This window comes from Corvus brachyrhynchos, unplaced genomic scaffold, assembly GCF_000691975.1.
Source record: "Corvus brachyrhynchos isolate BGI_N302 unplaced genomic scaffold, ASM69197v1 scaffold14, whole genome shotgun sequence".
Lineage (NCBI taxonomy): Eukaryota > Metazoa > Chordata > Aves > Passeriformes > Corvidae > Corvus > Corvus brachyrhynchos.
This window is the reverse complement of record NW_008239110.1, coordinates 10,553,124-10,579,109: the sequence shown is the minus strand read 5'-3', so window position 1 is coordinate 10,579,109 and position 25,986 is coordinate 10,553,124. Positions and strand designations below refer to the sequence as shown.

Genomic DNA, 25,986 nt, shown 5'->3' with positions numbered 1-25,986 from the left:
ACCATATTCCTGACCAAAAAAAAAAAGAAAAAAAAAGAAAAGAAAACAAAAATATTTGACTCAGGTGTTTTGATCACTGGTAAGTTATAGGTCTATGTGTGAGTTTTGATTGATCTCAATAAATAGACTTTGATCTGTAAGAGTTTGTCTCTTACTGAAAGGCCACCACTATGTGCAGACAGGCTATCTCCTGCACTTCCTGCTCCAAGCACTGCGTGTCCTCGAGGCTGTGGCAATTTCCAGGAGTTACAAATCTTGGGTTGCACCACTGAGATATGGCAGCCAATTCTTCAGCCTGCTTTGCCACAGCAGTATCAGACACCCATGCTTGGTCTATATGCTGGGTTAGAGATGCTTTAGAAATGGGAATATACTGGTCAATGCAATGTCATTGTTTACATGGTGACCGGAAAACAGCCATTATTTTTATATAGGGTTATCTAATTAGACAGCCACCTAGAGAAATGCTTTCTGCTAGTGCCTTGGTTTCCTTAAAATGCAGAATAAGGAATGCATTAAAATATACTGCTTTATTACTGTAAGCCACAGGTATTTGGTTTTCTTTGTAAAAAGAGCCCATCCCAGCTGAATAAAGAAAAGCCAGTGGATTGGTTTGAGGGGCAGGTATTTGGCAGGGAATGTGCCCAGGTGTGAGTGAGGGCGGGAGCCACAGGTGCACTCCCCGTGAGGGCGTCTGCCAGTCTCAGGTGAGCAAAGGCTTCCCACTACAAACTGAAACCAGTAGAAACCAGGAAACAAAAAGAAATATTCATTCAAGCTGTCCACGTCAGACTGCTGAAGAAGCAGGCAGGTCAGTTTGGTTAATCATTGCCAAGACAGACATTCACCACTGGTCATATGACCAGACCACATCTGAGATAAGAAAACACCCATCCCCAGCAGAAGGAATTGAAAAGCCTCCCTTATTTACATGTTTTGACGTTATTGTTTTGCTGTAACAGAAGGGGCTCCACACTTTCCTGTTCTCAGAGCTCAGCACAGCTGTTGTGTTGCTTTCCTGTTCTGAAGAGGAAGTGAGAAATTCCCTCCACACGTGTGCTGGCACTTGAATGCTCAGGTTTCACTCCCTAACTGGGAGTCGTCTGTAATGAGCTCTCCGTGGGACCCAGAGAGGAGCTTCCAGCTGTGCCAAGAGCTGCTTCGTTTTGTGCCAAAGGAGAAGGAGGAGAAGAAGTCTGCAAAAAGCTAAGATGTGGATGGGGCAAAAATTGGTCTAAAGGTCTTGAAACCAGGAAAAGCAAAAGAAAAGCAGAAGCAGAGGAAGGAACAAAGAATCAGGATGGGAAACTTTTGCCAGAAACACTGTCCCTGTTTGGAGCCTTACCTTTCCTGCTTATTCTTTGGGAGAAATGGTGAGCAGGAAGACAAAGGAGGCCAAGTCTTTGCCAACCTTGCTGTGGTAAAACCTGATCTCCAAGCAGGACAGAAGGAGCTAGAGAGTAAGATTAAAGAGAAACCTTTACCTCCGCTGCCTGGCCAGGATCTAGCAAACATTTGCAACTTTGTGGCACTGTTCGACTACGACGCTCGCACTGAGGAGGACTTGAGCTTCCGAGCTGGCGATAAGCTGGAAGTGCTGAATGCATCCCATGAGGGATGGTGGTACGCCAGGCTCCTCCTGCCAGCGGGGTCAGTCTGTCCTGGCCACAAGCTCACGGGCTACATCCCTGCCAACTACATAGCTGCTGACCAGAGCATCGAAGCTGAGCCGTGAGTAACCCACGGAATGTGAACTGAGGCTCTTTTCTGTTATGTTAGATAGGTTTGGGACAGGAGGTCATGGCCTTTTCTCTTGCTGTGCCCTGCCACACTCAACCTCTGGTGGTCCTAGAGGTGGTAGCACTAGTTGGTATGTGCAAGGAAAAGACATCGTGGTCACAGGAAAATAAATTACCAAAGGAAGAGTGTGGAGGGGTTTTATTTTGTTTTAAATAATTTCCCTCTGTGGTATACCCTAATCAGTTGTTTAAAAATCATCTGGGAAGGTCAAGTTGGTTACTGCTGTGATGGTTCATTATTTTTATTTGTGCTACCCAGAGAGTGAAAATATATGACCCCTGCCCTGAACAGTGCTCAGTTTAAACAGCTACAAAGTTACCAGTTAATCAGTTAAAGCAAGCTACCTTTGCACCTTTCCATTTTCTTCCGAATGATGGGTGAGTCTCTAAGAGATAAGTTTCTTATGGTTTCTTCTAGACTATGTGCATCTTCCCTGGAGGCAAATCTCTACTCTCAGGACAAACTTAACTACAGCAAGTATTGCAAAGAGCAAAAGTTGATATAGCAACAGAGTACAAATGAAGTTGTTAAACTTTTACAGAGTTTAATTATCCATCCCATGTTCTTCTGCCCCTTTGAAACATGCCAGATCTTATTAAATATTCTGAAATAGATCAGGAATCACACAGAATCAGTTACTTGGCTCCCTGGTGATGATGAGTGAGATCTGAATCAGCCTGGGCTGCACGGTTACTTCTGTGTGTTGCAGTGAGAAGCAGTGTTTGCTGAACCAGGTCTGACTGTAGTTCCAAAGGTATGTTTTGGCAAAAATTTTCACAGTGCAAAGAAACAGCATAAGCAACATTCATTATTAGTCTCGGAATTAATGTTGGCTTTAGAGGGATGATGATGCAGCTTTTTAGTTAAATCTCGTTTGGACCTGGAACATCATCTCTGACCTGATCTGCCCACTGTACTGCAATGGGCTAGGAAAATTGGCTCAGATATGATTATGCCAGTCTTTTATCAGCTGTAGGATTTGTGCTAGAGGCATTTTAGGGCAACTCTAAGATTAATCTCTAACCTGAAGACCTTAGTTTCTAGAGTCTGACCAGCTGTTTCTATTTCTGTATTCAGCCAGACAACATTTTCAATGGTCATGTTCAAAAAAATTCTTCCAACTGGAGAAATTAATCTGCAGAGAAGGCATTTTCTGAATCACTAGATAAATGGCGGTAGGCTCTAATTCTGCTCAGCTTGGCCTTTGCTCTCTTTCAAGAGCTAGCTTTATTAGAAGTCATCAGATTTCTTCATGCTGTTAATACTTTCAAAGTAATTTTTCTCAGTTTTACAACGTCTCAGCTCCTAAGGTCCTTATCTTTCTATATCTAGAGCTTCAAATACAAAGTTAAGTTTGCCAAAGTGCATTGTTGTATAACCTCTGGTTTTTTACTTGTTACTGAATCAATTTTATTGTTTTTTTACTTTTTTATATACCTTTTTCCCTTTATAGTAAAGACTAAGTTACAAGAAAACACTTTTCTCTATAGATTGGTAGAACACTGGAGAGGAAAAAATGAAGAGTTTCCCCAGCTCTCAGATGAAGTAATTTCTCCAAAATGAGCTTTTAATTTCACAGCAAGCCTAATCTGGCTAAACATGTTGTCTTTTCTCAGATTTCTCTCTAATTCACTTGGCTTTAGTGATCTACATATATATATATATAAGACTTTCTGCTATCATCACACACACATATAACAATAATCTAACTGAGGTTAGAAAGGACCTCTACAGGACATTTGGAGAGTCATCCCAACTCAAACATGGCCAAAATATAGACCTCTTTGCTTTGCTGAACATTTCCAGTTTAGCTCTTCATCCTCATGGATAGGATTTTTATTGCCTTGTATTAAATTGGGAGATCCCTTGCTACAATCTCCTCCAAGAATTCCCTTTCACCCACCCTCTGTAGTTCACACCTCTGTTATCCTAGTGCAACAGTAAGAACAAGAGTAATGATGGCTTAAAGAACTACCCTTTGTTTTCCTTAAAGATTGCAATTAGAAAAAAGTTGTTCTAATGTCTCTTTAATGAAAATTCAAAGCTTAAATCATACTCTCTGCCCTGACCTAAGTTTATCTTCTCTCATCTATTTTGATTTTAATTCCCCTTGGCGTTGGCCAATTTTTCATGGCCATGATATAGCCATTTGTGGAAATAGGCAAAGTTTCTAATGCATCCTTGCATCCTGTATAGCAGTCCTTTGTGGTTCCAGCACAGAACTGACAAAGAATGGAAGACTTACAATCTCGTGTTCACCTGCCAAAATGCACATTTACCATATATTTGCAGTGTATTTTTTATGCTTTCAATATTTGCCAGGCACAGTTGATCAACAGTCTTTGACCTAACTGAATGCACATTTTGTAGCACCAGCCAGCTTCTGTACATCTGCAGAGACAACAGGAATTTTATTTCTGGATTGCATCTCCATCTTATTAGACAAATAAACACTGGCTATTCTGTTCTGAGAAACAGACTTTATTCGTGGTGTGACTCTTAGGAAGCTTGGGAAGAAAACCAAACCAATCACATTCTTTAGCAGCTGATTTCCGCATGTTTGTGTAGAAACTATTTTAAATATTGCATTCATATGCATGCATGGCTACTCGATAAAGTCACTGAAACAAAGGAATAGAGGGACACAAAAGGTTCTACAGTGAGAGATGACAGGGCCACTCTTTACGCTTAGCCAATAAAAACTTGAAAGCTGCTTGCAGGGTAGTCAAATTTCTTTTGCCTGTGACCTTCAGAGGTATTAGCAAGCAAATATATCTGGCCCTCTTTTATCAACATATTGACATGGTCTTTATTATAGGGACAGTTAGAGATCAGATAGTCCATCTGGGTCTGTGTTATCAGTTCTGGCAGAGAATAATGCTGGGTCATTGCTTGTTCTCAGCAAGTGCTGCAGTGGACCAGTTTGTCTCCTTGCTGAAGTTTCTGTGAATTTTTATCAGGGACAAAGGCATGCTTTTTTTACTTTTCCTTGGTAAAAAAGACAATGAAGTAAAGCAAGAAGGAAAGTGAGAAAATTCTTTAGATAACAATTTTTTTTCCTGGATATTTCTGACTGTCCGATACGACTGAGGTAGAGCTGATAAGGTCGATCAATATCTGGGGGAAAGGGCAGAAAACATTTGCAACATCTCATCTGGGGAAAACAAAAAATAAACACTATTCATAACAAAGGCCATTTTCATGTATCCTTGGCTGTCAGAACTGAGAAAGAATGAAATTTATTTACTGTGTTGCTATCCTCAGACCAAGGGTTATTGGTAGAAGTTGTATGCTAAAGTTGAAGGGAGAATTTTTTATATTATGTTTTGCTAGTATATTTATATTACATAATAGAACTAAATTGTGCCAAGAGTCAAACACTTCTTATTTGTGCATGATTTCTTGTTTAAAAAAAGGTCATTTTACTTCCTTCCTTTGGCTTGAGCAATCCCTTCCTAGGTGGATGACTTGGATGAAATTAGTAACAATCTGTGTGAATAGAGGATAAAAATGGTAAATCCATGGGTTGGGTTCTGTCTGCTGCAGCATTTCAGTCCCAACATGTGCTGCACAAGATTAAATACATCCAAGAAGTACACACCTGTCAGGTGGAGAGATTGTGAAGGAATTGTCTGTAGTGTCTCTGGAGACAGGTGTGTTCTCCTGGCCCCACCTGGGGTAGGTGGGACAAGGCAGTTGGGGAGTTGAAGTGTTCATCTGGCAAACCCTAGTCACATAGTGAACGTTCTCTTCACAAGGAAATAAATCTGGTACCATGAGAACATTATTTTAAATAATATCTGACCAAAAGCAGACACAAACTATGCTAATGATAAACTAGCAACTGTAAGAGCACTTGGTACTTCTGTTTTCTCTGTGTCACAGGTAGCAGTCAAAACCATGAGCCAGACAGATTTTTCATTTCTAAGGTAGTTTGAATGAGGTTGTATCTGCTGCATCCAATGAATTTGGAATGCTCTTCTTTCTGTGTTTAGACACATAACACTTAGAAAAAGGCAAACAAAAAACGCTACTGGAGATAAAATCATATAATTTAATTTGCACATCCAACAAAGGATGATCAGAGAGAATAACTTGACAAATACCAGAATTGGAATTAAAAGATAAATCGTCTTGGCAAAGAGTGTGACCTTCCTGTCTCTGTGCTCTTTTTCTGTGTCTGTTATTCTGCACTACAAACAGGAACCATAGTAACACATTCACCTGCTCTTGTTTTATTACTGCCAGTTGTTTAAACTAAACAAGAAAATGACATAGTGCAAATTGTTCTGGATGAAAAAATATAGCCCAGCTGCACAGTTAATTTTAATGAAGCAAAAATAAAAGAAAACACCTCACTGCTGGAGTGACATGATTTTTTTTTTTTTGTTAGAGGAAAGATGGAGTGTAGAGAGGGCTCTTGCCTGCTATCCTGATGGACCTGTTGGCTCTTTATTGAAAGTCAACTTACAATCATAAAATCACAGAATCACTGAGGTTGAAAAATACCTCTAAGATAATCAAGTCCAACTGGTAACCCAGCACCCCTGTGTTTCCCACTAAACCATGTCCCCAAGTGCCACATCCACATGTCTTCTGAACACCTCCAAAGGTGATTCCACCAGTTCCCCAGGAAGCTTGTTCCAATGTTTGACAACTGTTTTAATGAAGAAACTTTTTCTAACAGCCAATTCTCTTCCTTAGTGCAACTTTTCCTCTCTTCCTGTCATTTGTTTTTTGGGAGAGACCAACCCCCACCTCACTACAATTGCCTTCCAGGCAGCTGTAGAGAGCAATGAGATTCCCTCTGAGCCCGTTTTCCTCTAGACTAAACAACTCCATCTCCCTCAGCTGCTCCTCCTCCTTCTGTTCCAGACCCTTCCCCAGCTCCATTGCCCTTCTCTGCACATGCTCCAGCACCTCAATGTCTTTCTTGTAGTGAGGGAGCCCAAAACTGAACACAGGACTCACCAGTGTTGAGTACAGAGGGACAATCACTGCCCTGGTCCTGCTGGCCACACTATTGTTGAGAACAGGCCAGGGTGCCATTGGCCATCATTCATTCCATGTGTTCATGCCAGCATTACTGACACAAGACTGCTCTGCTGAGGGAAGCAAATTCATACAAATTCCTAGTAGATTAGGTCAAAGGAGATCATAGCAATTACTTTTAACTTTTGTCAGTTTAGAAAACATTTCTTATCTCTTATACCTTATGTAGGTATTTCCCAGCTGGTGGAAACTGAGCCCCAAACCTAATCAATGAAATTTCACCAGTCAATTCCACAGTGAGCTTTTTAAACAACCTTTTGAAAGTAGACGTGTCTTGTAGGTTATTTTTTGTCAATCTCCTTAATTCCTTCACCTCCTGTTGCCTGACTCAGCTTTAACTATTTCATACATTGACTGAATCTCAGTTACTATAAGTGAACAATAAAGCTTTCATTGGGCTGACTTGTTTTAGACTTCCTGCAAAGTGAGGCTTTTGGGGTTTCATTGGTTCCTGTGGGTCATTTTTCAAAGTGGTATTTACAGTCAAAATATCTAGAGGCTTTTTTAAAAGCGAAACCTTAGATTCTACTGAATACCTCAGAAAACTGAATGTAATCCACTGTGGTTTCTGTGTGCTCCCTCTCTCTTGCTCTCATAGTTCTCCTTTCTGTCACAGTAAAAACTCCTAAGGACACCACCAGAATCACCACTAATCCTTGTACTGAAATGAACTTGTAGAAGTTGTTCACTGCTAACCTCACTACACAAAGTATTGGTAGATTGTTTGCATATTCTTGGAACCTGTGAAGTACAAAAGTCATTCTTATATATTTTTTTTTTTTTGTAGAAAAAGTCTCTATCACCAAAATACGTATTTACTATGAAACATTGAAAAGGCTGCATGTGAAATTCCATCTTTTCTTTCAATTGATATGCTTTATCTCTGGTGTTTTTTTGTGTGTGCATACATGTGTACACACAGAACATAAAGTTTATAAGACTGATATTTTTAAGATCATGCAATCGTCCCATGAGACGATGGCTGTATTGCAAAGCTAGATCATGCTTTTGATTTTTTTTTTGACTTGGAAGTGCCTTTCTTGAATTTGAATGATGGAATACTGCAAAAAGGCCATGAATGTATTGACTTAATTACTTTAATTATGGTTGAGCATTCCAGTGCTGTCTTCAAGCACATATCAAACTTTGACTTAATTTCTGTTCGTTTCTTAAATATTCAAAGACTATACTGAACACAAAAGGAAATTGTTTACCAAACTGTGAAGGGTCAAATTTTTTCAAGTGCCTGTACTATTTATACATCCATGTGCATATCCGTGTCCAGAAAATGTGTCTCTTAGAAAAGTGGAAGGAATTATGGCATTGTAGATGAGCAGTTTATGAACACTTGTCTAATTAAGGTCACCAATTTTCTGGCAATGTGGTTTTCTAAATATATATGACTTTATCCATTCAAATTCTGAGAAATTAAGAAATTTTATCCTACCTTGTCTTTGTTTGACATTAGTGTGAACATTATATATTCTAATCATTATCTACTAGTTTTCATTACCCTATTATGAAATTTCTGGCAATGAATCATGTGAAAACCAACATCCTTAAAACACATCCTGCAAATACAGCCAGTTAGCTTTCCCTAAGACTTGGTGAAACTCAGTTGGCCTTTACAGTACCTTTTAGAGAAAAAAAAAAAAAGTCCTCATACTGGTTGTAGCAACTCAATAGTCCTGTTTGGTGAGTTTTTTTCCAACTCAGTAAGAACAAACATTCGACATGCTAGCATAGAATAGTTGTGTTTGAGTAATGTTGTTGGCAAAAACATTCTCCAGGTATTGTACAATGTTTCCTCAATAGTTGTCTTTGATGGCTCTCCGCCCAGGGCAATACAGAGCCGTGCAGAGCTGAGTGATCTTTGAGCAGGTTTAGAACTGAGAAATAGTAGCCAGCAGTTCAGCTAGGCTAAGAAGTCCTAAAGCTGAGCTCATTTTAAACAAACTAGGTCAGGTATCTCTGTGAAGAATTATTTTGTCACATATGAAAAGCACTGTTGGTTATAGAAGACTTTCTTTGTGTAAGATTCTATCATACTGAAGAGATTAAGACGTAAAAACATAAGAGATACCCTACAAGGTCAAACCAATGGCTCCCTCTACCCCCATTACTTTCAGATAGGATTTTGTGAAAAGTGCACAAGCCCCTCTACTTTGGTCTCTTACTTTTGTACTTCACCAAAGGCTGGAACTATTGTATAAGCAATATCAAGGGTACATCACTGCCATGTCTAATTACAGACCTATTGTAAGTTTGTTTAGCAAAACCATAGGTGCTGACACCGTACAATTCTTTATTTCTGTCAGTGGGCAAAGACCAAGCTACTAGGACAAAAAACAACCCCACAAAAAACCCTCTCATCTCTGCAGGAAGTTATATATTTCTAAACAAGTGTTTGGCTTTTTTTTTCTAGATGGTTGACTGCTTACTCATGAGTGGCACAAAAAAAAGACATGCTGAAAATAAATAGACACAAAAGGAAGTGGTAGTACTGCACAGGTCCCTGTGCCGTTCAGGAACTGGTCCTTTACGCATCACACCTATCTGCCCCATCTACACTAATGCCTCTAAGTCAAGCCAGGCTGCAGGCATCAATGACTTTACCCTCACAGATTTATCCATCTGTTAATTTTGCTCCCTACCAAAGATGCAGTGCTAAACCCAGGATATGTCCTGTTATTATCCTGCAGGCATTATGTTCTAACATGAGGCTATAGCAGATATTGCAAACATTATGATGCTGAGCAGCCTTCCAGCAGCATAGTTTAGATGACACAAAATTTACCTGCACTTTAATTTTAAAAGAGGTTAGTAGAGAAAATATGTTTCATCAGACTCAGATGTTTTTCTATAGTAAAATGTTTTGTTCTTTTTCAAGCTATGTAAGCAAGGTATGCATAGCAGAGAAAGAATATAATTTATTGGGTGATATTTAAAAAAAAAGACAAAATATTATTATATATTTACTGCTCTGGGAATGAGGAACTGTCAATTTTCAGTTATTTTTAAACAATACTATACAGGAGATATTTGAAGGCCCTTCTTGTGTTAAATCTTTAAAATTAAACTTCTTTACATAAGAAGTTTATCCTTCATCAGCATTTTCTTAAATGTTGACATTCAGGTTTTCACCTCATATCTGTGTAAAGAAAAACATGAGTGTTATAAGAAATTAGAATGGAAATTTACATCTTTGCAGTTTTCAGTTCTCCAGACAGGCCTAGAAATCATCTGGAAATAGCTTTTCAGAAGATCAAACAAAATATTGATCATGAAAAAGCATTTGTTTTCTCTATCATTTAAACCACGTAGCAATACATACTTTATTTCATGCTGGTACACTAATCCTAATCAATAAAAACTGGAAAAACAAAGCAGTGGTTTAAGGATAAGTGATGGCTCCATAAAGGATTGCACTAACTGACATTTCACTACTTCTATGCAGAGTACTCTATAATATTTTACATTATAAATTTATCTGCAGTAATGTTGGTAAGCATTTTTCCTTAGCTTTCTCTCACTAAATTAGATATATTTCTAGTTTAATTAATAATATTTTTTTCTGTATTTGTGGCACAAACAATTTTGCAGCACAACTTTTCAAACCTCACTGCAAAAGAAGAGAAAAAAAGAAATCTAAGACTGACATATTGGAATGAATATGTACCATGAATTTCAGAAATGTTGAGAACACACCAACCTCAATTTTCCTTTTGAAATTACTGATCATTTCAGTTAGTGGACGTTTCTGTAAGGGAATATGGAAGGAGTCTTTGCTTCTCTAAAGGTGTGTAGTGAAGGGAGCCATACACACGGACACGCAGAGAAACCTGAGGGACACACGAGGAGGGTGGTGGTGATGAGGACGAGCTGCTCAATTGCACTCATAGAGATGGGTACATGGAGTGTGGGAACATTTCTTTTCAGGATTATCTGAGGACTTTGCCAACAAGGAAAGGGAGGGAGACACACAGGCACCAAACCTGACAAGTTAATGTTAACAAAGACAGTAACCAGAAATAAACTCAGTCACACTAGCTGATGAGCTATCAGGAAATGACAGGAAAACTCAGACTGTGCAACTGATAAGGGTGTAAACCTGGGTGTTTAGGATGTTATTCCAGAATAACAACTTGATTAAAATGGAAAGATAATTATTAGTTTTCTGAATATCTGTAAGGAAAGAAAAGAGAAAGTGAGATCTTGTTCTTATTACAGAGCTAAAATGCTTGAAAAATCACCCAGAAACTTCCTGTGATGCCGACATACCTTTCTGACATGGTGATGTGATCTCTTGCAAAAGAAATCCTGTGTCTTGGGCTGAAAATACACACACTGATATGGAGTTCGATGTGCTCCAGCTTTACTTCTGGAAGTCAAAGGTATCTTTAGTATGTCACCCTTCCCATCTGTCACCCTGACAAGGTTAGTCTGAAAGCTGAGAGACCCTTTATTTAAGAAATGTGTCCCTCCATGGAAAACCATTCTGTCATTTGGCTTAGAGTCACCTGAGGGTGCCAGACTGCACAGTTCCTTTCGGAATCCCTCTGAGGACAGAGTGTTCTGGTTGTCCTCCACTGAAAGTTGACCCAACAGATCACACAAATCCACCAGACTGCTGGCAATAGTCTGAGAAGATGTGAACCCAAGTGAGTGTCCAAGAGAGAGCTCTGCACAAAATGGATGGAGATATCTGCTCTGCCACCAGTGTCTTGGGCAGGCACAGGGGGGCTTTTGCTTCCCAGGGTTTGTCTATTACTTCTGTACTGAGGTGAGTTTCTCTGTGAGAAAAGAAAATAATTTCTCTGGAATGATTTTCTCAAGAAAATCAATTGAGTGCTTTTGGAAGCTGTAATGGTTTAAATGAATGTATGACTGAAAATTTTCTTGTCTATTTGAGTTTCCCTTAGTGTTAATTCATGTTATTTGTGTTCTCTGTACCGTGCTAACATTAAGGCTACCTCAAGATTTCCGCTTTGTTCCTCGGTTATGAACAGCACAGTTATTGCTACTTTTACAGAATATTATGTCAGTATAGAAGTACAAACATATACAGGTACTACTAACATTGTTGCAAGATTTTACAGTATTATTTGAAAGACTCTATGCAGCAGAAATAGGATCTCAAGAACACATCTTAAGTTTGAGGGTTTTTTAAAGAGGTGATAATATGGCTGTATTTCACACCCTGAATCCCAAAGCAATGGGTGTTAAAAACAGTGGTAGCCTTTCATTGACTCCAAATGCAAGTAGTTGTATCAGAACAAGCTTTAAATGCAATGGAACCCTTACCCAGGTGCAAAACTACAACAGAGAACAAACATTAATGATTGACTTTAGTCTCTTAAATTGTACTTATGTAACTGAAACATCACAAAAAGTAATATGATATCACTTTCACCTACTGTTTGTTTTCTCATATGGAAGAACTTCAGAGCAGATTAAATAATACAGCATGCAGATGACTAATATTGTGGAGAATGAATACAAATGTTAAAATTAATTACACAGTAGTGAAGCGGGCACTCACAAAACGAGATTAATTTATGGATATTTCCGCAAATTAACCTATCAGATTGTGATTTGGTTACTGGTTTATTATCTTTTGCTCCTGTTGTGCAGTGAAACCAGTATTGGGTGAGCTATTCTAAATTCCACAACTCGTGTGCTTGGCCTGGTAATACTACTCCTACAGAAGAAACAGTCACTTCCAGTCATTACTGAGTGCAAGAGTAGCCAAAGGTGCAATGGTTTGTCATCCTGCAGCAGACTCAGAGCAAATCAATTTCTGTTTGTGGCACGGTCAGCTGCCATTATCAACTACTGAAAAATGAATGTAATGTTGTGCGTAATCCCTTACGACACAATCAGGTGACAGTACGGTCATGGCCCACCAAAGTCCTTCTGGGAAAGGTTTACGCACAACGTGTCACAGATTTTTAGACTAATGCACAAGTAATCTTGGTATTTACGTTTACAAGACAGTAAATTTGTTTTAGACTGGAAGAGGAAATGCCTGCCATTAAACTATCTTACTCACTGTTGAATTTTTCTTTATCTAAACAATCCCACACAGTTACTTTATTGTAAAAGCCTGTGAAGCCCTGACAGGCCCTTTATTTAGGGCACAGCTTGCTATTTCTTATAAAAACAATGGTGTAACACAAACCAAAGATACTTCTTGGACCAAAACAGGCTTTAGGGGCTCGGAGTCCATTTTGCCCTCTTTACATGAGACAGTAATCTCCTGCAGTTTCTTCATCTCCGCCCCAGTGATTTTTTAGTGGAACCTGGGGCTCCTTTTGGGTCTCAGATACACACAAGGTCAGTCTGCCAGGGTAGGTGGGAGTTTTACATTTGCTATGGTAACCTTGCAGCCATTGGGATTGTGTGGAGTAAGCTACTGTTCAGTGTTACAGTCGAGTTGTCAGTGATTAGTAAAATTGAAACCATCTGTTTTTAAAGGCACTGCATAATGAAAGTATGGTGAATCTACTCCTTCAGTCTAGAAGTATAAAGACTTTTTTCTGGCAATAACCTGAAATTTCTCGTCTTGCTACAAAGAAATGGTAGCAAAAGTTCTGCCTAATTTTGGCAGTAAGCTCATAGACATTCAGTCTCCAAAATATTACCTCTGTTTATTAAAGTGCTGTTTTCCATATTACTGTAATTAAGCATTTATGCACATTGTAAATTCCAGCAGGATAGTGACTATAATATATTACAAACATAAGTTTAAATCGCCTCTTTCTAGTTAAAGGTCCCCTTTTACGTGGATGAACCTATCACTTGTGTTCTAGTGCACACATTCATTATCAAATAAGTATGGGACAGGAGAAGGGAAAAATGTCTTCTTTCTCCTGGAAGAAAGAAGCAGAGAGGTTTATCAAGAGTCTTTCATTTTAGCTTTGCATGAAATCAAAATATTCCCTGAAATAAAGTGAAGAGTATTGCTTGGTTTTATCTTGTGTTCAGATAATGTAATCATTGCTGAACAAAATTAAAATAAAAAAAATGTTATGTATTTTTGAACCTCCCTTTGAAAATTGAAACAAAACCCCTTTAAATTTTAAAATTATTCAAATTGAGTACTTTCCCAAATTAAACTGTAATATTTTGATGCCTCTTCTCATATCTTCTCTTATATTCTGCCATCTCATCAATAAAACTCTCTCAAGTCTAACATAAATTTACTGTTTCTGGAAAAACACCAACCAGTCAGCTATATCTGCTAACAAGAACGCTAAGAAAACGTTATCCAAAAGCCAAGAGAAAAATGGGATCTGTTATTTTCCAAAACTGTATTTCACACTGTAATGGTTATTCAAAGAAAAATCACAGTGTTGATCTCAAAGTATGGAAAATACAGCGAAACTTAGAGCGTATTGCTACAGACAGTCACTTTCAAACATACAGACAGACTTTTAAAAACATAAACTAGTGCTGTTCTGTTGCTTTGATAGATCTCTGCTGCTTACATAGTGTAGAAATGAGCCTTTTTTTTTACACAACTATTTGATACACAACTATTCACATGTTCTATGTTTTTCTCTTTAAAAAGAAAAACAAACTTAATCCATCCACTGTGACCGTGAAAAGACTCAGAAGCTCCAAGTCCCACACACAGTGAACACAATATAGTCTTCCTTTTAGTTTGTGATAAGTTATTCAACAGGGTTCTGAGCATTATACATCACTCAGTTCTCTCCGTATGAAGAAAATTCATTGTAGTTGCCAAAGGTTAAGGGTGATGCCCTGACATAAACATTCCTGAAAACCTGAATTTCTGGTTTCACTTGGAGGGAACTAGATTCTAATTGAGGTAAATAGGTAATCAGAACTGTGCTGCGTCACTATACATAAACAATTTAAACAATTTTTTTATTTCAAGTCCAAGTCGGGTACTGTCTGCAGTGTGTTAAGATCTCAGATAATTTACTTATGTAATAACGTATTAAGATAGAGAAGGGTGTTGTTACATAAACGTTTTTTAACAACTGCCCCGAGTCACTTTTTGCTGATCGTACTTTGGTGAATGAGGTTTAAAGCAATGATCTCTAGACAATAAGTATATGTGATGAAAACTAATGTTAAAGTATTCTTTTGGCAAGTACGAGAAAGAGTGGTGTGATGAACTGAGAAAGAGAAAAGATCTGTATAGAGCAATCCTCACAGTGAGAGTTAGTCTGTGAAATTGTTTCAAGAGATGTTCTGTAATGTTGTTTTCCCAAGTAGGACTGGAATGGCTGCCAAAGGCCAGACTTTCTGTGGGGGCAGAGTAAGATGGAAACCAGCATTTGCTGAGCAGTGCAGCAGCTCAGCAGCAGGCTATAGCCCTTGGGCACTGAATGCAGTCCTCAGCTTTGTCCTTCTTTTCTCATCATTGCCTACGAACTCTGACTTTCTTCTCTCAATCCATCCACTTGCTAGTATTCTATGGTCCTCACAGCTTTGAATTTTTACTGTCCTGTTTTCTCCCTTCCTCCTGCAATGTCCTATGACTTCCCTTACCATTTATCATTAACTTTAAATTCCTTCCTCTTAAATTTTGTCCTTCCATGTATCCTTTAGTATCTGATAATAAATGACAGTGAGAGACAGACAGAATTAAAAATGATCCCAGGCATGCCTGTAGAAAGAAATAAGGAGGAAGGGCTCTGCCTGAAACCCAGTCTTAGGTTTTCTAGATTCTGCCCAATTGAAGTCTGGAAGCCCTAGACAAATCCCTGACTTTTCACTGCGTAGATTCTTATGCCGTATCTGGGAAGGTTTGTGTTTTTGAAAATGCTCTTGAAAGGAATCTTGCTTGCAAATGTTCATCTTCATGCTTTAGCCAGAGTAAAGATTTTTCTGGTTTTGGTATGTTTTACCTCGTGTGGGTTTTTTTTGTTTTGTTTTGTTTTGTTTGGGTTTTTGTTTTGTTTTGTGTTTTCCTTGGTTTTTGGTTTGGTTTGGTTTGTTTTTTTTCCCTGAAAACTGTCATCATGTTCACTGTAGACTATATAGGGAAAAACTGAAGCAGCCAACGCTCATCTCCCACACTCTCCTTAATGCACACAGCTCATCATTTGTAAAGCACATCTGTTTCTTAACTATGTTATATCTGGAAGGCTTTAATCTCTGCAGTGATATTTCCTAATGTTTTTAAAAATCAGCTCTTGAAGAAATGCTATTACTTCATTAGTCTTATAATTAAAACAACCTAATATTTTCTATCAGAAGAGCCTGTTTAGTTGCTTTTAATTTTTCCAGTCTTTACCTGATTGGGTGTGAATTTTCCAGGGTTGATACCAGGCATGGGCTGCCTCTTTCTCTGCCTAAAAGCAAAAAACGTGGCTCAGAACAATACAAGAAATATTTTGTTCGTGTACATTGGAGAAAGGGCTTGATATTTAGTAGGGAAGATTGCTGCACTAAAAGTTCGTGGTTTTTTGCTATCTAAGAAAACTTTGCTTCAAAATAACCAAGGTTTTGAAAATACAATTAGACTTTACATGTAATAACTGAACATATTCATTAAAATGTGACAGTTGCATTCTCTATTTCTGGTATTTTGGGAAAACCCAAAAGTGCTTGAAGCCTTCCTGTCAGCATAGAGAGGACTTGCTGGTGGCTCCCTTGGTAAACTTCTGCTCCGGCTTCTGCACTATTCTTTACCCACAGCAGACTGCAAACCTGGCATGGATTAAAGCTGGTTCAGCAGTCCTCTTTGTCCTGCATGGGTCACAGCAGTGAAGAGTGCTGCACACAAGCCTGTTCAGGTTTCCATGTGCTGAGTAAGGGAAGTGGTCACAGGATGGTCATATGATGAAAGTAATTGAGTAAGACCCTGGAGGATCTCCCTGTCTCTTTCTCTGTCTCTTTAACTTTCTGTACATCTCTCCTTGTCTTCTGTGGCACAGAAGTTAGCACCTATTGCTGTCCAAATAAACTACTACATACTGCAGAATGTTAAATTCACTGAAAGGCAGGTCCTGGACTTTTCAAGTTAGAATCCAAAATTAGTAGAAAATACTTATAATATTTTCTTATTGCCTTAGTCCCTTTCTGGGCTGTTTCTCCACCACAGAAAGTATATTACAAGGGAAAAGCACCATAAAAAGAATTTAATGAATATTTGTAAAGCATTTGGAAATTACAGTCATGAACTGTAATAGAGGCTGCTAGGAAAGAATCCATTCATGTAATTTTGTAACTGGCATTGAGAGCAGAGTCTAAACAATGTAAACTGTTTACAACAGTAAATGAACTCTATCTATGCAATGATGAAACAAAATAGAGTGTAACTTAACTATTCAGTGAGCAGCATTCATATTAACACTGCAGGGAGCACTGGATATGGTCATGTAATTAAAGATGGTATCACACTGGATCTTCTGTAAATGGCTGAGTGGATGCCATGAAAGCAATATTAATATTGTCATCTCCTAAATTCAAAGTACTTGAATGTGCAGTTACAGCTTTCTATGACAGTAGATTTTGAGGCATTTAAAATGTAAACTTCATAATGCTGTTGGAGCTTTTCTTTATTTGTTTTAACTCTTACATAAGCTTTCTGCATTCCAGAAGAAACTACGATATATGTGGTTTTGGTATAGATATTATCTGGGGTTTTTTTGTCCTCACCCAAGAATTTTGCTCTAATTGCAATAATTCTTTGCTCTTCTCAGTTGAGAAAACTGTTCTCCTCAGCCTAGTACTACAGACACAGTTAACACACTTGAGTTAATCTTCTGAAGAGCCAGCTAACCTTTTTGTCATCACCATTTGCTCCCTAATGGAGATTTCTGGTTGAGAACCACAGGAATCTCAACAAACCCTCTCAGCTGTTGACATTTAGCAGGCTCATGAGATTTACCCTAGCATGAGAAAGTAAATCCCAGTGATAAGCACTTCTGAAAAGTGAAAAGCAAGGTGCCCTTATGCCACAAAGTGCTGATCCAGGAGTGCTGATCCAGGGTAGGATTATGCTGTCCATTTTAACATCTTCAGTAACTTTTGAAAATAAATGTTATGTGACTGATATGCTGTTATTCATCCTGTTATTTCTGCATGCTGTTTCTCAGCATTTTTTGTACCCTTTCCTCCCTCTTCATTCCGATTGTAATGATCACAGTTTCTATACGTGGTTGTACAGCTGACTCAGCCCTCAGGATTTTTGCTTTTAATTGAACATTAACGAAATTAAGAGTATGTTACAGACCTCTGCTTTTAGCCTTGTCCTACCTCCAGTGTCCTGTAGCTTCAATGAGAAACTGAAATAATCCCCCCATATCCCAGCTACAGCTAGTTATTAAAGCAAATTCAGTGACTTCAGGTATGACATTGTGGGGTTGTCATGGAGATTCTGACTTTGCTCTTGTACATATTAAATCTAAGTAATGGTAGAGGATAAAAGTGGGAAACTGTTCTCTGGTGAGCCTTAAAGGAAATGGATAACAAACTGCCACATCATTTTCTCTGCTGGTTTTCAGTGGGGATAACAAAAGAGCAGTGAGAGATCTACTGAGATTTCCAAGAAAGTTAAAGATTGCAGGTGTTATGTCAGAGTTGGTGTTTAGCTTGGTCATGAGCATCTTACCCACATCCCAAAAGGGGATGCTCACAGGGTCGTTAATCATAGAGTTTCTGTTGGAATACAATTGCAAAGGAGCTGCCCAAGGACTGACATGTCCAAAGAAGTATTTTGTCTAGCTCATGACTGGGGTGCTTTGGCTAAGGCTCAGCACACAGCTTATGTTAGAGTCAGGATTTAGCATGTTAGGGATTTAGGAGAGACCAAGAGGAGAGGTCGAATGTAGGGAGGTGTGGGGTCTGTAAAAGCGGTGTCCAAGGAATGGCAGGCTGCCAAAAAAATATTTCCCCTGAGAGCATTTTCATCTGGAGCATGGCTGGGAATCCTTTTTTTTGGGAGGGGGTGTAGTTATGAATGTTGAATAGAGTTAATTTCAGGACAGAAAAAGCCCATAGTTCCCAGAGTAGTTGAGATCTGTAAAATCTTCAGTCTCTGTCTCAGATATGTACATTGCACTGATTTGATCAGAAGGGGATTTTGCATTAATGAGAGGGAAGAAAACTCTTTTTGCATACTCTTTTTTTTTTTGTTATGGGGATATTTATGGGTTTTGTTTTTTCCACTGGAGCTTTTGTTCTCTTCTAAACATGTTACCAGGCACTGGAAATGTTGCCAGTGACATAGCATTGGGGAACTTCGCCTCGACATTTTTCTTTGCTTTAGCTCTTGGCCCATGTTACTCTTCCTCTCTTCTACTTTCCAGTATGAAAGTTCCTGCCGTATCTTCCTGCTATAAGAAGTGCAGAAGTAGGAGTGACTATTTTTATTTTAGCAGATTTTTATGTAGCAAAGCACAGGGGGACAGAAAGCAGAGCCAGGTAAATGGGGGTTTGACATTTAGGTGGAGGTCAGCAGTGCATTGCACCCTGGCGGACAGAAGGCTTCTCAGGAAAGGGAGTGATAGAGCCAGGTGGAACTACCAACTTTTTCTGAACTCATGACTCCATTGCAACTCAAACTGGGCTGAATAGGTAGGCATGAGTGAGCGTAAGGTGATGTGATCTCTGTTTCTTAAAAAAATTGCCCTTCAAGTATAACCACCAGCATTCAGCTAGATGAAGGTTTCCTTTGCTGGAAGAAGATCTTTAGAGGTCTCAGTAGTGATACAGTGACAGTCAGGGAACATGCCATGACAAAGCCTGCTGTGATCCATGATGTGATAGGGTGATCATAAACTTGCCAGAGGAACTGATGGCAAATGCAGATGTGATTACTATGCTATCAATAACCACACCAAATCTCACTGGTATTCCAGTATTAAGAATCATCTACAACATGTGAGGACTGTGTTTGTTATGGACCTACATGAAGGTCATGTTTTCTTCCTCCAAAGTCCTCCTATATGTGGTGGCCAGAAGTAACCTGTAAGTACCCTGGAATTTTTAATGACCATATTCCTGATGGCTATGAATGATAGTGTAAGCAAGGGATTCTGAGGAAGCTGCTAGAAACAATCCTAAATAAACAGATCCGGCGTCCTACACTTAAAAGGGAGTTGGGGTGTTGGATGCAGTGCTGGCCAAGAAAGCATATTCCTGGGTCTTGCTGACAGAAGAGCACTATTGATGTGCTACCTAAACATCTCCTCCTAGAAATGGAAAATTGCGCCCAATTCTGAATGCACTCATTTGTGCCAGACCTGGTAATCTACTGACCCAGCACTGTCAATCATGACCCAAAGTGACCTGGCTGTGAGCCGAAGTTCAGATTCCATGTAAGAATTGCTATGTAAGAACTGCTGGTTCAAATTTCTCCTGGACTGTCTGGTGCCAATACACTGCACTGCAGTCAGTTACTTACCTTGCGCAATGGAGAGTGCTTCATGTTTAGTTCTTGTTTTCCAAGTGTTCTGTTTTAAAACCTTCATCTGTCTTTGAGCTATAAAGCATGAATAGATTTACTAAGGATTTGGTGTTGTTTTGGTCTGACCTTCCTATCCTGCAGAGCAATATCTCGTAGTGAGCAATTACTTTGATTCATTATTACTTTTTAGAGCACTTTTCCCTCTAAGATACACACTTTTGGATGAAGTAAAATATTAAACCTTTTGAAGCATAAGTTCAATTGCTAGAAATCAAAATAAGCTCTTCACGCTTTATAACAGGAATTTAAACTTCCATTACACTGAAAATAGTACTTTAAATTCAGATGTGCTTTTGTTAAAAAAAGAGTGAGTAACAAATTATTTGCTTTGAAGTTAAGAGATTGTTTTTCCACATTCAATATTACTTTTGGCACTGTATAATTATTATTACAAACCAAATGGCTTTGAACTAAGAATCATATATTCAAGTGCTATTAAAAGTAATTTTCCTTGTATTTTTCTGAAACATTATTCAGATCATATAAAGTCAGACAAATGAGGTAATACACAATATGTGTCCACTTTTCACCTTCCATAATAATCGCTTCAGTTACACTTACCTTCTCTAATATTGTTGCTCTAATTATCTTATTTTGAAAGTTGGGATCTTTTTAACTGCTAAGCTTATCTGGAGTCAGAATATACATATTATATATCCTGTATATAATCTTTAATGGTAATTTCATATCGATTTAAGTGAAGTTTTTCCAGCCTAATAAAAATAAACATATACATTGAAATGTTTTGAAATCAAAGAAGCAGATACTTATGTCTAAATGCAATGCACTTATGTGCATATTATTTCCCCAAATCATGGTTTATATTGTAGACATGGTTCCACATACACAGAGTAATAGTATATTAATTTATATTTCCAAAATAAACTAATAGTTTCCTCTAGTTGCATAGATTGTAATACTGCTCAAGTTTTCAGCTTTAGAAATTTCACTTACGAACAGTGTATGTTCAAATATTGAGTCACATAAAGACTATATTTTGACTATCCTGGCCATAAAATCCAGTCTTGCTTACAATGCATTGGAAACTCTTTTGAGTTTTGTACAAAATTAAGTTCTTTTGAAAAGATGCTATCCTTGTGACCCAAGAGGAAAGGGCACAAAAAATAAAACACCTCTTCTTACACACTCTTACGAGGATCGGTCACTTTGAACACTATTGAGTGATGTCTAATACTTGAAGGGGAAAAATATTCAAATTTTTTTTTTGGCTCATATAGTTTGTTAGATTTCAGATGTTATTCTCAGAGCAGGTATATTTAGAAATTTCAGAAAGATTCTAATTCAGATTTTAGGGCAGACCAATTTTCTTTGGGACTTGAATACAGTTGAACTTGTACTCTCGTTCCTTTGACAAGAACCTTAGTCAAGGATTTGAACATTTATTGATTACTTAGTTTTCTGCACTCTAATGAATGAATTAATTAAATTAATTAGTTGAATTAATGAACACATTTAACTAATTAAAATTATTACTAACATATTCCAGCTTTCTAGTGAAAGTACTTTGCTTGCCAAATATGTATCAAGACCTGTTTTATCCAAATCATCTTCAAGTCAGAGGACAGGAATATGGTCCAGAAAATCTGTCTTTGATTTTCTTTTGTTAATAAATCATATTCAGTGTGGGTTAGTGCTGTCTGTATTTTCCTCTTTTTATTTCCTCTTTTTTAATACAAAACCATTTATCAGTCCTCATGCTTGATCAGCTAAGGTATCACCCAGTATTCTCACTTATTTCCTCCATTCCTCTTGATGACTACAAGCCTTGCAGATACTAAAATTGTTGATGACTTTGTCTGTACTTTTCACTAGTAATTGACAAATCAAGTAGGCAAATTACTTGTGGTGCATTGATTTATAGTTGAAGTTTGTGTAATAGTTTTAGCTATGATTAATTTAAAAGGAGTTCTACTATGAGTATATGGCATATTTCTGATACCTATTTATCATCATTTGCTTCAAATAAGAGGTGGAGCTAATCTTGGAAAGAGCTTTGCATATTTGTTGGAAGAAAGCTGAAAGCCACCCCAGTTGAAAGTGCTGACTCATTTCTGTCTTATTTCTGTTTAATTTTAACACAGCACAAAGCAGCAAGAGAGCTAAACCTTATCTCCAGAGCAGCAAATTAAAATTACTGCTTGAACAAGCCTTTGTGAACTACAGGGTTTAGTGAGAGAGGAAAAATGTTTTAGAAGGCATAGGCAGGAGTAGATTTTCACAGAACACAGGTGATGTTTGTAGTGACTTGGAGGATACGCTGGTTTTGTTTGTCAAAAAGCAGCAAAGCTGAAAAATTGCCAGTAACTCATCTGAGATATTGACATGGCAGTGGAATGCGGAAGCAGGGTGTTTTAAACCTTGGAACCCAAGAGCCCATCTGCAGTTTCAGAGATCTTTTGGTTTTTAAGATGTCAGGATATAATCACATACCCTCAACTCTACATAGTTCAAGGGGCATCATTGGAGTTGGCATCAATTTCTGGCCCTGTAGCCTGGGCAAAATTTCTTGGTGACTTTTTTCTGGGACAAGACCAGTCAGTCACTTCTGAATGCTCGTTGCCTTGAAAGCAGTAAGACTTTTCGTCAGCAATAAAGTCCAGATTTCACTCAAATGTATAAGTGATGTTTTCTAGCAATAAATTTGTTCTGTGGTTCTTGTTGGCTTTTTTCCCCCATACTATTGACGTTTAATTAACATAGCACAGATTATCTCTTAGTAAATATGCAGCATGTTTATAAAAGCTAAACTGTCTTCCTGGAATGTTTCACTGAATGGTAAAATTAATGGGTTTTATTTGTCCAGATGGTTCTTTGGCCCAATCAAACGAGCAGATGCCGAGAGACAACTGTCATACCCTGGAAACCAGGAAGGAGCCTTCCTAATCCGAGAAAGCGAAAGTCTAAAAGGCGAATACTCTCTCTCAGGTATATTCTAGTTTTTCATCTGAAGCAATGTTTTAAAAATTTCTCAGGTGATCTGGGCTTTTTCATCTTCAAGAACAATAAACTGTGGGCATGAAAATTAAATTAAGTTCACAATAATATTTTTTTCCCAGTAGATATATAAAGAAAACACGTAAAAAGTAATTTGAGCTTATATTTTATAGAATTTGTTTATCAATAAACTCAGAATGGAAATTAACTTTTTTATGGTCAGTACTTCCAATGTTCTAGCTGCCTTAAAACAGATAGTATTTTTGTGATCAAAGCATAAAAAATGTACATTACAGTTGTACACTACTGCTCTGATTAGCACGCAAAACAAAACTAAAAATAAAAGTGTGTTGACAGATATCTGCAATTTAAGAAAAGGAGATTTCTGTTAGAGCTCACACTTAGGTTTTTATTTATTTGTTTTCAGGGATAAAATTCTAGGAAGATCTTCAAAGCTGTACTTTAGAATCAGTGATGTTTCATTGAAAATTTCACTGTAAACATCAGTAAAAAATTAGATTGATGATGATGATTATGATGCATTTTGAAATGTATTCCTTTATTTGAATCTGAAAGGTTATCAAATTAGGACACTTACTTGTTAATAATTTTGCTCACTTGCATCTAAGTACATAATGTTTTTTCATGCTTTAGATATCTGCCATTTTAGATAGTAAATGTGATTGTTCATTGGTTGTTTTTTGTGAACATTTCCCATCAAACTTGTCATACAACTGTGAGCCAGGAGTATAGTGTTGTCCTTGAGACAACAGAGCTATATACCCCAACTTCCTAATGTGCCCTACCTATATTAATTCCAGAGACCAGGAAAAGCTTTTGATGTTTGTGAATAAACCATGAGTAGTCATCTGCAGAGTTATGTCAGTAAAATGAGAGGTACCTTGTCCATAACCAGATCTTTTCATATTGACTCCTCTTTTGCCCAGATGATTATGTGTCCTTCACCTTCTAAACATTACACAGAAACACAACTTAATGAAATTTTGACACATTCTTGCTTTCACTTTCCCAATTATAAGTAAAGTGTATATACCTGCAATGTCTTGTGGTAAGGGGAGGAATGCTTTTTATTGCCAAGACAAAGAAATATGGAGTGAAATACAGGGAATTTTCTTGAAATAAATGTCATATTTACAGTTCTGGGAGAGTTTATGCCACAGCTTTCAGATTGTCCTCAAGGAAGCTGGTCCTTGCCATGAAGCGCTTGAAGGAAAACTACCATCAGCAGGGAATCAGACTGCTCCCAAGCTGGGACAGAACTGACCCCTGTGCATGCACACTTTCATCCAAGGACTGCATTACAGCCACAGACCTTTCAAAATGTTTTTGCTCCCTGTGCCAACTTGTTGCTGTGTTACATGGTTTCAGCTTCCTCCAAGTGTTCTTCATCAGTGAACTGATTTCATCCAAGGACTGGGCTAGACTGATAACAGGGTGGTGATATGCAGGGAAGGAAAGATAGGCTGGTATTATCTTCTTAATGATGGCACTTCAACACATGACACATTACTAAAAATCAATGAAAAATCTTTTGCTTATGCACCTAGGGGTGGAAATGCAATTTCTTTTTATTATTCTCTAACTATGGCCTTTTAGGGAAGATTTAAAATATTGATTATTTATGCTGCATCCTCACCACTTCTCTAACAGGAAAACAGCAGTATCTAAGTTAAACTATGAGATACTACAGAGAAAAATCCAAAAGAATGAAAATAAATATTAGGCCAGCATTTGTAGTAGGATAGGATCATCCTTTGATGCTGCTGTTTGTTTTTTTTCCTTACAAACTTTGGATGGAAAATTTTTTCTATCTGATTTAGTATACTTGATTCAATTACAAAAGCTTGTGGTAGGCATTTTTTACATTTTTGTATAAGCTTATTTGGGAACAGGAGATTTGATGATGACTGATAACAGCAAGGTATGACACAACAGTGTGGATTTGTTCCATGGTGGTTTGTTTGATTAGTGAAGGTAAGAGCGGCACTGAAGAAAATAATATACACAGAGGCAAAGCTCCAGCTGCAGGAGCCTTCATGCACAAACATGGGTTGTCCTCTGTGCATGTATGCATGAATGTACGTATCATCTCAGATTTATTAAACCTTTGTGCTCTTTTAGGCAAAGGAAGAGGATAAACTCTGAAGCAATCTGTAGACACTATTGGTGGCATCACTTCCCGGTGCTGCTAGATCTTTTAGCAGCTTCCCAGAGTTGAACATAATTTATCCTTAACATGCTGCTTCATCCCAAAGAGCTAAATATTATTTCCTGCTTACTGTATCAGCTTAGCTGAATGGCACCTGTTTGTATTGTGCAAGCTCTTTTACTTCCAACCTAATAGTACGCATCATGGTCTAGATGTTTTATGTCCATAATCTCATTACTTATTGTCTACTTCTTGGAAAGCTAGTGTACTCTAAAGCAAATGATGAAAGGGTTTGTATTATGGGAAGCATTAGTGGGAAAGAAGGTTGTTTAGTTCACCAGGAGAAGGCAGTTTTCCTGCATCTCTCCTGTTTGTGCCATCAATAGGAATTATGAGACACTGAAGCTGAGGCAGAAGGATGGCTTCTATCTCCATGGTAGCTGATACTCTGGCAGGGGAGAAGTCACAACCCGATATTTTGGAATACGTCCCTAAATTCTAGTTCCAATTTTTTTCAGTCCAGAAACATTAGACCTCAAAAGTCCCATCTTCTGTAGGT

General features: G+C 38.0%; 1 protein-coding gene across 1 annotated transcript in view; it reads left to right on the top strand.

Annotated features, from left to right (window-relative positions):
* Positions 1-867: 867 nt before the first annotated feature.
* FRK (fyn related Src family tyrosine kinase) overlaps positions 868-25,986 on the top strand; it is a 48,704-nt gene continuing 23,585 nt past the window's right edge. The window contains exons 1-2 of the mRNA XM_008637936.2: positions 868-1,731; positions 23,127-23,248. Of these exons, the coding sequence (XP_008636158.2) occupies positions 1,301-1,731; positions 23,127-23,248 (553 nt within the window). The 5' untranslated portion in view covers positions 868-1,300. The remainder of the gene's footprint in view (positions 1,732-23,126; positions 23,249-25,986) is intronic.